The 12,787-nt window shown below is 42.1% G+C and overlaps 1 protein-coding gene across 2 annotated transcripts in view; it reads left to right on the top strand.

Annotated features, from left to right (window-relative positions):
* Positions 1–99: 99 nt before the first annotated feature.
* Positions 100–12,787, top strand: part of necab2 (N-terminal EF-hand calcium binding protein 2) — a 136,483-nt gene continuing 123,795 nt past the window's right edge. The window contains exons 1-2 of one of the 2 annotated variants that reach the window (XM_051383280.1): positions 100–474; positions 6,126–6,150. In XM_051383280.1, coding sequence (XP_051239240.1) covers positions 148–474; positions 6,126–6,150 — 352 coding nt within the window. In that variant the 5' untranslated portion in view covers positions 100–147. The remainder of the gene's footprint in view (positions 475–6,125; positions 6,151–12,787) is intronic. The other variant, XM_051383279.1, reaches the window with a different exon arrangement.

The raw sequence follows: 12,787 nt of genomic DNA on the forward strand, positions 1-12,787 counted from the left end.
CTGGGTAGATAACACTGGAGGTATGTAGGATATGAAGGGTGGGTGTGTTTTGGGGTGGGTGCTGTGATGTAACAGGGGAGGTGGGGAGGGGTGGGGGCTTCTCTCTCTCCCCCATAGAGCGCAGCATGAACGCTCCGCAGCAAAAGGATGTGTGAGCAGGCAGCGCGCTACTGTAGGGACGGAGTCCACAAACTGCTCAACAAAGAACAAGCCAAACTTCGAGCCCAGGAAAGCCGCGAGCAGCCGAAACCCGTAGCCGGTCAGGACAGCGAGTCCGCGACGGCAGCGCAGTCCGGAAACAGCGGCGCTCAGCCCGGTGGAATCGACGGGCTCGTCCGCTGGATCGTCACCAAAATGAGCGACAACAAGAACATCTCCAGCCGGGAGTACGCCTCCAGCAAGGAGGAGGTGGCCGTGGCTCAGGAGCAGTTCTTCGCCCCGGAGCCACGGAGAGGAATCTCCGTGATTTTGGATGTGAGTATGGAGAGGCACCGGGCAGTGGTCCGCCTGGCAGGTCGGGTGGGAGGGTGAGGGCATCCAGTGAGCAGCGCGTACGGAGCGGTGCAGTGCGCACTTACGCACAGAAACGGTCTTCCAGTTCACTGTGGAGGCTTGTAACTCGAGCCTCGCAGAGTAGGCAAGAGATAGTTCTAGACAGTTAGTAAAGAGAGTCTGTCGGGATCGTCCCTGTGACCTCCCGGTGACTGGACAGTCTCAGATCACTGTGCAAAATCCACTGTACATGTCCCGGGTCTTAGTGACAAGAACTCCTTTAAGCTTGGCTTGATTTGTACACTTCTTTACTACACCACTACTGGAGTGCTCATAAATCCAGGTCAGTGAATGCAGCGCTACTTTCGCTGATGGTTTTACTGTCAGTCCAAAGAAAGTCCGACGCGCACCAACACCAGCAGCTCCACCCGCAGTAAAAGCAGCACCAGTGAGTCGGATTGTCTGTTAGGATGCTTAAGACAGTTTTATCACAACACTTTAATTATTCATGAAAATGTCTTACTGCCATATTTCAGAGGCGGGCGGATAAACCCGTGCAAAGATGCAGCCTTCCTGTTTCGGAAGCGGCAATTACGCAGCGCAGTGTCGATTTAGGTCAGCTCATCAATACTATTGGGTTCTTTCTCATCAGCGCCCCACTAAATCTGTCTCCCGGAGGATGAGCTGATGCTGATTTAATGCTTTAAAGGGGTAGAAAAACAAAAGGAAAGTAGTTCAGTTGCTTCAGACCCTGACCACGACCCAAATAGATGATGGACTGATAAAAGAAGGGGGTCCATGGAAAACTAATTATGATCAAGACCAGAGGGCCAATATATCCTAGTACCCTAGTAAACTAATTGTATGTGTGTGTGTGTGTGTGAGTGTGGGGATGGATGGGGGTAGCCAGAGTTGCTGCTCATACTGAAGAGGAGTCCACTCAGGCAGATGCAGCACAGAAGCGTTTCATAATCTTTGAGTCAGGACCCAGAATGGCTCTTTGACCTGCTTCTGATCCTGACACCGGAACAGCTGCTCTGTCTCTATGATTTCCACTTCTCTGCTTCGCTTATGCTGATTGGTCGACACACACGGCGCCTTCTGACATCAGCCGTGAACTCTCTCTGGCATTTTCTCTCCAGCTCACTTTCTGCATCAGCTTGAACTTTGAAATGTTAATCGTTTTTCGCCATTCTCCAATATTATTGACCCTGGCATTATTATCATGGTGGAGAAGTCCACACCAAAGGGATCTGAGCGATTGCTGTAGATGTGTGTGTTTGTCCGTGTGTGTGTGTGTGCGTTCAGGCAGCATTCTCCTCATTAGACACTCTCTGCTTGCTTGTTTCTCATCCTTTGCTGTTCTTGTCTTCCCCTTCATCTTAACCCTGATGCACCTTCCCTTTCTATCCTTTAAACTCCTTTCATCCTCTGTACTCTCCTCCTCCTCCTCTCCTCTCTTCCTTTCCTTCATATCCTTCTCGTCTTCCTCCTCTCCTCTCTCCTCAGCCAGGCCAAGAAAAGCATCCATTCTTAATAAGGTTAGATGGATGCAGCATCCCCCTCCCTCCGTCTCTGTCTTTCTGCTTTGTTCAATCGTTTTCTGTTCCTCTCCTCCACTGTCTCTCATATTCTTCTCACTCTGTATTTCTGTTACAACTATCTGCACACACACGCACACACACACACACACACACACACACACACACACACACACACACACACACACACACACACACACACCCTGCCTCCTTAATGCAACACTTTCCCTCCTCTCCGAGCTTGTCTGTCTCCAGCAGCTCCAGAGTTGGCTGCTTTCTGAGGAGTTGAGTGCGCCCCAGGGTGCAGCCGGAGAGCAGAACAATGCAGAACAGCTTGTCATTTGGAACGTTAGTGATTTTCACTTTGGCCCGTTCAGATGGCCGCAGTCGCTGCCTGGATGCACCACACACACTTCAAGTTTGACAAGCAATAAACATGTACTTTTTTACATATTTAGGTTAGTTTGTTTAAAAGTCCATCCTGATGATCCTGAACTGCAGTCTGTTAACAATTATTTTCATTATTAATCTATATCTATTAGAGGTGTGCATCTCTCCCTTCTTAGATGATCTGATACTTATCTACATACATGGGCTATGATACGATTCATGGACAATGCATTTTGATATGGAACAACTCGGTGCAATTTGATACAATGAATCTGATACAGTTCTGTTTAATGTAGACATTTATTTACTATACTAAATTAAAATAAGCCAGTTCTATAAAACCAACATTACTTACCTTCCAATACATATCATTAATAAATGGCAGAGAATCCCAAGTATTTTTCCCTTTATTGTAAAAATTGGGAGACAAAGGTCTCCTTTCCGTCATTGTGTTTATTGCTTTTCCAACAGACACAGACAAAAAAAGACTTTCTGCCGTGATTACCTTAGACCTCGCCAAGTTGGGCCTGGAACGTGTTTACTATCTGTGTTTGCGTGTTCTTGCTTATGCTAGCTGTATTAGCATCCACAGACTCCTCGTCGCCTGCATAGGTGTTACCATGCCGTCTCACCAGACGAGTATTAATATGTGTGGTGCTACCGCTGTACTTCATTGCTGTCCAACAAATGGATAGACGTTTGTCCAACTTTCCTACCAACTTCCCTAACATATGTCTTCCAGACTTTAGATATGATGGTGCACTGTAAGTCGTGTCCGCGTTGTGGGACGTGTTTGTTTATGTACCGACCTCGCGAGCCACATTACTCTCGTCACTATTGACTCAAGATCCTGGCGTTGACCTTTTACCTTTCATGAGAGGGAAGACTGTGTTAGCAGCAAAGCTTCAGTCTTCATATCTTTAGAATCAGGCCATCAACTGGTTCATGGTACATTTAGATCCATCCAGGGCTCCGCGTACCGATGTAGTCGCATCTACAATGTTAAAACCGATTTCTGACTCGTATTGGTAAATCTTTACACCCCTAATATCTATCAACAATTTTCTTGATTAATTGTTTAAATCTACTACAAGGAGTGCGTACCTGGTTATGAAACAGTCTCAGTTTAATACTGCTGGAGTGGTTGGAATTTTTGCTTGAAAACAGACTGAAACAATAAATCCGTTATCAAAAGCATTGCAGATTGATTTTCTCTTGAAAAGCTAATTGGTGCATCCTTTCTGCTTTACTTGAAAGCGACAATGAACTTTCATTTTGTGTTGTTTCTGGCGGCCCCTGTAGACAAAAGTGGTAGTGTTTCCACTGCCTCGTTGCACTGATGGTTGCATTAATAATAACTATAAGGAAACAGCCAATCTTCTTACTAAAGGTCTTGTTTGTTTATGTAGGTCATGCAGAGGCATCGGTATTTAACTGTTTCATAGCCAGTTACAACTCCTTGTAGTACGTTTTACTTGAAATGTTGAGTCACCAAATCTAAAAAAATGATTTGTTTAAATCCTCCTTTCTTCTGACATTCCCATTAACAGCTGATAATAAAAGTCAGTGTCAAGTCTTAAGGCTTTTATTTCTGACAGTTTAAGACACTTTTAGGTTAGAATTCTTATAAGCTATGCTCCAGTTCTTTTCTCAAGTGTGATGGAAAGGAATCTGTACTTTACAGACTTCCACATGTTGTCTGTATAATGGGGCTAAGTTAAAGACTCGCTCCACCAAAAAATCTTTTTAGTACCACTCACTCATCCCCCTGTAGGTTGGAAAGGCGTCTATCAAAGTTGTCACTTGTGTCCTTCACAAGAAGAATTGCTGCTGTAACAGTCCAGTGGTGACAGGTTCTCTCAGAAGAAAATAAAATAAGTATCCTCCTTCCCTCCCACTTTCTTTCTGTCTGTTCACTTCATATTTTGCATCCCCCTCACCGTGTCTTTCTCTCTGTCTTCCACCTCTTCTCTGGCATTGTGCTACTTCCTGGCAGCTGCTGTCAGTAGGAACAGTTTATGTCACACTCTGAAACACTGATGAAAGTACCAGACCTGCCACTTTCAATTCCATAGGGAAAGAAGCTTTCACTGAAGCTATAAATTAGCTCCCAGAATTGTGTGTGTTCATACATGCATAGAGTGTCTGTGCGTGTACATAACATTTGTGAGTTGTTATCCTCTGTCACATTAATAAACTTTTCACTCCTGTGGCTCCTAACCAGTCTTATCACACACCACTGCACCTAATCTGGTTGTGTGTTTGTGTGTGTCACAGTCTCTGTACAGGCTGCACTGGTTAACAAATTGAATGGAAGACCAAACATTACTATTTGCAGTTATTCACCCACTAGGTTCTTTTTTTCCTGCAAAGAATTGGTAATTCTGTTCTACTTAAGAAACACCACCTTACATGTGCTTAACCATCTGTCACTTCAGCTGAAATGATGTAAATGTTCTGCCCCAGAGCACAAAATTTACAAATCTCATTAAAGTAAAAAAAAGTGCCTCACTTTCAATCTCAAAATACAGGATGTGAAATTGTTAGTAATGGGCCTGTCAATGCATCTAAAGAAGCTTTCACATTTTGACCTCTAAACCAATTCTCGTACACTGATTTTTTAAGTATCCTGTTCTCTTTAAGAACAAAAAACAAAAAATATGTGGTAATAGTTTAGTTTCATACAAAAATAACATACTGTACCAAACATGAACACTTTTGTGTTTCCAGAGGTAGCTTGTGTGAAAACTGATAAATTGCCTCAAGTGATGTAATTTGAGTCAGCACAAAACTACCTCTTGTTCTCTGGTTTGATCCATTCTTTAAACTGTCCATCATGAGTCAATGTACATACAGGAGTGTGATGCTAAATCTTTGATATGCTAATATTAGCTCATTTATTGGGCTCTCTGTCAATCTCTTTTAGTCTTTCAAACTCCACTTTTGAGTGTGAGAGACGTTTTTAGTTACAGCAGATGCAAGCAACTGCTCAGAGCTACATTTATTGGAGCTTAGCACAGATTTTGAAACTCATTAAACAACTTTAAACCTTGAAAATCTTTTAAAATCTTCTCTCTTTTCTCAAATTAAACTTTCTGGGTTAAATCAGAAAATTCCACAGTCTCATGTAAATATCAGCTATGGTGTTCCACAGGGTTCAATATTAGGTCTTTTTCTATTTTGTGTGTACATGCTTCCTCTTTAGCACTGTGATTTGGGAATATGGTGTATTGTTACACAGATGATACACAGTTGTACACATGGACTTGAATGACAATTAAAGTCATTCAAGTACTGTACAAGATGAAAACAATATTTATTTAAAAGTAGGGAGTAGAGCATAACATGAACTCACACACAAAACAATGAAAATAAGTGCACCATAGCCATTTAATAAATACTATTTTGTGAAACTTGTATAACCACTGTTATCATTTCCAGTTTTTGTTTTTTGTTTGTTTGGAAAGTGTTCATTAAATCTATGGGTTTAATTTTTTACATTTGTGTTTTTGTGTCCACCAAATGTAATTAGTCACTTAAAAGTAACTTTCCCAAACACCAGCTTTGAATTGAAGGGGTGCTGGAGCCGCTCTCCTTCAAAGGCTTTCATATGATTGCACATTCTTGTTGTTCATACCTCCTGCAGCTCACTGCGGATACCTTCAATGATTCTAACTACTCTGTTTTGCTTTCTGTTCACAGATATTCAGAAGAGCTGACAAAGATGGTGAGTGAATTCATTGATTATCTTAACTGCTCTTTGCACACCTGGAGAGATAACATATTTGAAAACGTTAGTTCGTATAATGTATTTGATGAACCATATCCATTACAGAATACATATATACTGAATGTAACATAAAATGATGAATGCTTATGAACAGCATGATTTAATCTGTTTCCGTTTTACATGTGTTATGCAGTAATTGTATTCTCAGATGGATCTGTATTATTATAACTTCCTCCACCAAGGAGGTTATGTTTTTCTTTGTTTGTGTTGTACTTAGCTAAAACCAGATTTAAATGAAAAAGACTCAGAAATAATTTTGTCTTTTTTGTTCACACAATCAATATGTCACATATACATTGATCTGTAATTGTATGCCTTTTACTATGATGTTTTCTCAACATTGAACATAAGAAAATGTATTTTCCACTGAAGTTCTGGACTTATCTAAATGAAAGAAATGGTGCATCTATCTCTTGATTGTCCATTTCTCCTCTGTTTCTGATTGAGATATATCCAGATGCAAATCATAATTTCTAAACATTTTTCTTTCCCATTGGTGACATTTTCTCTGTTCACACACGGGTGTCACTAATAGCATTCATAATGGCTATATTCCACTTAGGGCCAAGGTATTGTGCATACTTGGTATAAATGGAGTTACACCTGCGTGTTTTCTAGCAATGACAAGTAAAAATGTCTGCTTCAATAGAGGTTCATCTGTAAAAGTAACAACCTTAGAGGATTGCAGCCTTGGCAGAGGTATTCTCTCTGATGTTGTAGAGTTCAGTCTTGTTGTCATACAGTTTGCATCTGCAGTTTTGCTTCCATGGGCAAAAACTGAATCCAAACAACCTGTTTCTGAATTATTTTGGCCTAGTCGGGTAGGTTTTCAGACAGATGATTTTGTGTCAACACAAATGTAAGATTTATTGTCTCTGAAGCCTTTTGTACAGCGGGAAACTACCGAGCACGAAGCTTTGTCTGTCTGCTGTCTGAGCTGTTGCTGCTGCGTTATGCTGTATTTTTAGCATGTTGGGACATTAAAAGTGTTTTCAAAGGGGAAAGTTTATATTGCTGTGTAACTGTGCCAGTGAGCAGTTTGTTTATACCCTCTGGCATCGCGTGTACTGCTACTTTCTCTCTCTCTATCATTTCATCTTCTCCACATCTCTCTCTCTCCTCTCCCTTTACATCTCTTCCTGCTCTATCCATCTTTCCTCTCTCTCATCTTTTCCCTCCTCGCCTCTTTTATCCTATCACAGTGTCGTTGACAAAAAAGAATTTAACTAATGAGGAAACGGCATAAAAAGCTTTGCTTTCATAGCAGCCAGATGGCCATTTGCTCTTCCAATGTGTGTGTGTGTGTGTGTGTGTGTGTGTGTGTGTGTGTGTGTGTGTGTGTGTATGGAGGGAAGGGGTTTCTCTGCTATCCAAGCTTATTACTCTTTTACCTCCTCTCCCGCATAGCTATGTTTCCTGTAAAGAAGATATCTGTTCTCTTTAATGTGCACCACTATGGCGGTTTATTTAGTCATCTATCTGACCACTGTTTCATTACTTTTTTAGCACAATAGTGTGCGTGTGTGTAAATACACACTGCACAAAATCTATTTATCAACTGAAGCTGTAGACCTGCGAACATACACAATCTTTCCAGATGATTTAACTGTTGACATCATTGCTGAAGATGACATTCCCATCTGCCTAGGGGTTATTCTTTCTGTTTTTTACAACAGACTGTGGCATCAGATGTCAACATTTTAAATGCTCTCACTACCTAATCACCAACTGCACAGATAGAGAACGCCAGTTAAAGCAACATTGTCTAAGATTGGGTGTTTGTTTCGATTTGGTGCCCTGTGTTGCAATACCACTGTGGTAAATATGGACAGCTGTACACATGCATTAGTTATGATTACATTACTTATGATCAAAAGCTAGCGAGTCGACAACTTTGCTAACGCAGCCAAACCTCAAGCAAGTGCAAAAACACAAGACATAGCAACCCAGCTAGCCAGCGTCCTCTTAGGTCTCTTTGCCTCTGACATTAGCTATGTCCATAGAAGCTGCTGAGCCCGGTCACACTGCCAGCTCACTCGACTCCGGTTCTGCCATGACTCCAGCACTGCTCTCCGTTAGCTTTTGCATCCTCTGCGATTTGGATATCGCACTTAGCCATATTGCTATTCCAGCACTCCAAAGCTAAACTACAAGATTCCCTGTGTGCTCTGAGCTCCCAGTCTCAGGCATCCAGGGCAGAACAGCTGGAAAACCAGAGCATTTTCTCCATAAAATATTATCCAGTTTCACCAAAATCAGTGACTTAATGGGTGGTGTGTGACTACTGCCATAAAGCGTAACGCCCTTGTCCCAACAGTGAGCCAAAAGTTACGCAGTGCAAGAACAGGCATGTAGGGGACAGAGTGGGAATGACAAAGCACCATTCAGCCTATTGCAACTCAGTGACGTATCAAAATGACCTTGAGGCTGTTACTTTAAGGTAGAAAAGTGCTTTAAGACGCAACAAAAACCACATTTTCATTTCATGCCGATCTCATCCCGAGCACAGAGCAGTTGTGTCCGATAAAGCAGCTCCTTCTCCATCACAAACAAGCTGTAGGATTGTGTGCAACTTTATGATAACGGTCTCCTGGGGGCTTTCAACAACTCCACCGCTGCTAGAAACACAAACTATCTTTAAAGAGGCAGATACAAGTGTGGTTGGGTGAGGGGCTACAGAGCGGGAGAAAAGAGACTGAGAGTCAGTGAGCAACAAAGAGAGAAGAAGAAGAAGAGATGACGGTTATTCTGAAGAAACGCAGTTATTTGATGTACGGAGCGCCGACTGGAAAGAAAGAACCAGCGAGCACAAGCTGAAGAAGAATAGCTATTTTTATCCTCCTCTCTCATGGGAGAAGACCGGGGAACTGTTTTAATGAGTGAGAGAGGGGGAGAGGAGAGAATTGTTAAAAAGAAAAAAGAAGGTGCAGGGAGGGAGAGATTGACAGAGGGCCAGGAGGTGGCAATGGGAGAGGAGGACGGAAAGAAAGAGATAAAGAGCAGGGCAAGACGAAGAGAGGAAGAGGAGTGAGGGTAGAAGAGAGTATCGTATATCTGACAACGGGGCAGTAATTGAGGTTTAATTGGCTGACTTCTGTCTTAACATTCATAGCCCAGATTTAAGGGTTGGCCTACCTGCCCCCAAGCTGCTGAAACAGCAAGCCAGGGAGTGTGTGCGCATTATGCATCCATGTTGTATGCGTCGGTGAGCATTTTCTGTGTGTGTTGTAAGTGTATTAGTATGCCAGATCTTGTTTGCAAGTGTATTTTTCTGCATGTGTGCGTTCTGCGTGTGTTTTTTGTCATTATCACGGCTGACTCAAAGGCATTGTTATGCGGCTGGTGGAGTGTTTCAGCAGCCAATAATTCTCTGAAATAGTTGCATCATTTGACAGCACTTAGTTTACTGTTTGCACTTGCAGTTGCACCTCTGATATGCCACAGTACATCAAGCTGCTGCTGTTTGAAACTCCAGTTCTGCAAGTAAAATGGAAATGTTATTAAATAATAACTTGGGGTTACTATTTTAATTGTATATTTTCTGTAACTGCTGACTGAGTTATATTCGCATTTCAACTGCACTTCTAAAAATCAAATCTGACAGCATTCAAGCCCCAATTCAACTTTTGCACCATTTATTTGTAACATAAAGACATGTTCAGACCATTGACAGTATATATAACAGACAGAGCAACTGGGTCTGTGAGGTGAAGCCAACACATAAGTGTCTTAAACATGCATTCTCTCCATTGGATGCACAGAGAAGCTCATAGTATAGAATTTTATGGAGAAATGAGCCAACTTCTCACTTGATTTATGAGCTTGTTTATGGTCTCAATCTCTAGTTTCAGTCTTCTTCCATACAGCACGATGTTCATTTAGTAAATGATGGTCCCATTTAGAGTGAAATAGACCATAAAGCAGGGTATGCTTTAGGGTAGGGCTACCTTGTGATTGACAGGTCATACTCAGTGAGTCTGTCCAGCTCAACACACCAAATTCAGATCAAACTGTCAAACTAGGCAGTGCTGATCAGATATGAAGCAAGATTCTGTTACTGCGTTGACTATTTCTTGTTTCAAATCGTTGTCACCATTGTTTCATGCAACGGACAAGTTGAAACTGCGTAGCCAATGAGAGCAGCTCAACTCACTGTACATCACCTTATAACCCATAACCCATAACATAACACACACAGCCATTGGCATGTTGGTTTTTGGACAATGACGTACTGCGTGTTGAGCTGCTCTTGGGTTCAACTCGTCCGTAGTAGGAAACAATGCTTGCTCATATTACAGATTAACAGTAGGCCGACACTAAAATGTTTTACCAAACTATCAAATCATCAAGAACAGCACAGAGGCTCACAAATAAGTTAAAGGTAAGGTTTAGGGTGAATAAGTTTAAACTAGTTCAGGATGCTACACCCTGTCTGCAGTCTCAGTATATGAGCAGAAACTCATTATGGCCAGTAGAAAGAAGATGAATTGACAGGTGATCTGTAGAGTGTATAGCTAAGAACTCTTGGGCACCAAATATCCAGACCTAATTCAAATTAAATGAGGAAGGGCTTTCATTAATGTAACAGTGATGAGCTCTGTTTGGCCACATTAAACAAAAGCAGCTGCACCCTCCTATTTGCCTTTAGCTGTAAGGTTGTAATTCTGTCTAGTCTCGACAGCATGGATAAACAAGCCTCCCTAAACTCCGTCTGCTTTCTGTCTTTATGTCAAACACTGGGACGATAATTAGCAGATGGCTGATGAGTCACAAGGCAAGAAGCAAGAAAAAAAGCTCTACACGCTAACTGATGAGAACATGGATCCAAAAATCCCTGTTTGTGTCACTGCCTCTCCACCAAGTTGAGTAAAGTGTCATGAAAATGTTTTTTTCCCAATTAGATCAGGTCTGCAGGTCATAGGGTTCAAAAACGTAGGCAAAGGCTCAGTTAAAGTCTGCACAGTTAAAGGTTGACCCACAGAGCTGTTTTCACTTACATTGCCTAATTAGACCTGACTGACCGTCAAATCGACAGACCCTCATTCATATTCTCTAGAGAGCAGGAGATCCAGCTCCAGGCTGACCGTTTGCTGTATCTGAATTTCCATAAACACAACTGGACTTCAACTTTATGCAAATTAAGTCCCACCAGTGCAACGCAGCAGGATCACGAAACGCAGAACAAACTGTCAAAATAGATAGTGCTACGAATCACACAACACAAAATGATGCGAGAATCCATGAGCCTGTGTCCAACCGCAGTGGTACCGGGTCTGTCAGTGTCCTGTGAGGAACTACTGGCAGCTATAACATGTGCTACGGGCATGGTTTAAGGCCCGGTGTGTGTGACGAGGTATAGAAAGAGTGACTGTTTGCTCGAAAACGACAATGGTGGCTCCCATAGAGGTTAGCGTAGATTCTGCTGGCATCAGTGATCAGAGCAAAAAACTAAACTGAAGGGTTTTCTCGATGGAAAAAATGTTTTCTCTCTTCTCCCGATAAACTTAGGTAACATTATCACAGGCAAACTTCAAATGATTAGATCAATCAACCATATAGACAATGATATTTTTTGAGAGAGCCTGCCCTTTTCTGAACCGTTTCTAATGACGCCTGGTGCAGTCAGTCATCCATTTCTTGCCTCAAATGTTTTCAGAAACATAGTGTACTGATGAGCTGTATTATGTGAAAGTTCTTGACCATGTTGCCATGTTGGAAACGGCTGATCCAAAACCAAGCACTGCCCAACTCGCAACCTCGCCCACCAGCCAATGCGTTTCATCGTCACTGGACTCAGTGTGTCGGCACTATCAATGCACATCGTTGTACACACACACCGGCTTGTACTTGTATTATACAGGGCCAGACAGATATAGACAGCCAAAGCTTTGAAAATTTGCACGATTACTTCCAATGCTCAAGAAATGGTATTAAGGACCTCTAGTATGTGTCCATCCACTACTGTTATATGAATATTAGGAGTTGGTTCATCTAGATAAACTGTAGGTGGCGCTAATTATCCAGTTGAAGCGAAAATTATAGTTAAAAAATTCACCTGTCAGTAATGAAGCAATATCTAAAAAAGATTTATTGCTCATTAGAGTAGGAGGTCAAAGAGTCTGTCAGAGGAGCAGGAATATAAATATAGGAGGTGAGGGAGGATGAGGACAAAGATTTAGATGAAGAGAGCTTGCTGTATCGCTGTTGACAGAAAGACTGAGGCAGACGGAGAGAAAAGCAAGACATAAATCAGCTGAGAAAGACAAACTGACAAGTGGCAGACATAAGGGAGAGTGAGGAGTGAGAGATGAGGCAGGGCAGATTGACAAAGTGATGGCCGGTACTGGAGCATTTAGTTCATGGTTTATTTAACAGAAGCCAGCTGATTTACTGGCACACAGGTCTTAAAAAGAGGCTGGATTACATCTCTGTTAGCTGTCCTTTCCTCAACCTGTGGTAGAGGTTTTAAAGGTCAACGTCTCAGCATTTTGGAAGTTTAAAGGAATTTAGGTTCCATTCAATTTAGTGTAGCAGAGCCTTTGTAGTGAGCTAACATGCACACTAGCAGTGCCCT

Source organism: Dicentrarchus labrax, unplaced genomic scaffold (assembly GCF_905237075.1).
Source record: "Dicentrarchus labrax unplaced genomic scaffold, dlabrax2021, whole genome shotgun sequence".
NCBI lineage: Eukaryota > Metazoa > Chordata > Actinopteri > Moronidae > Dicentrarchus > Dicentrarchus labrax.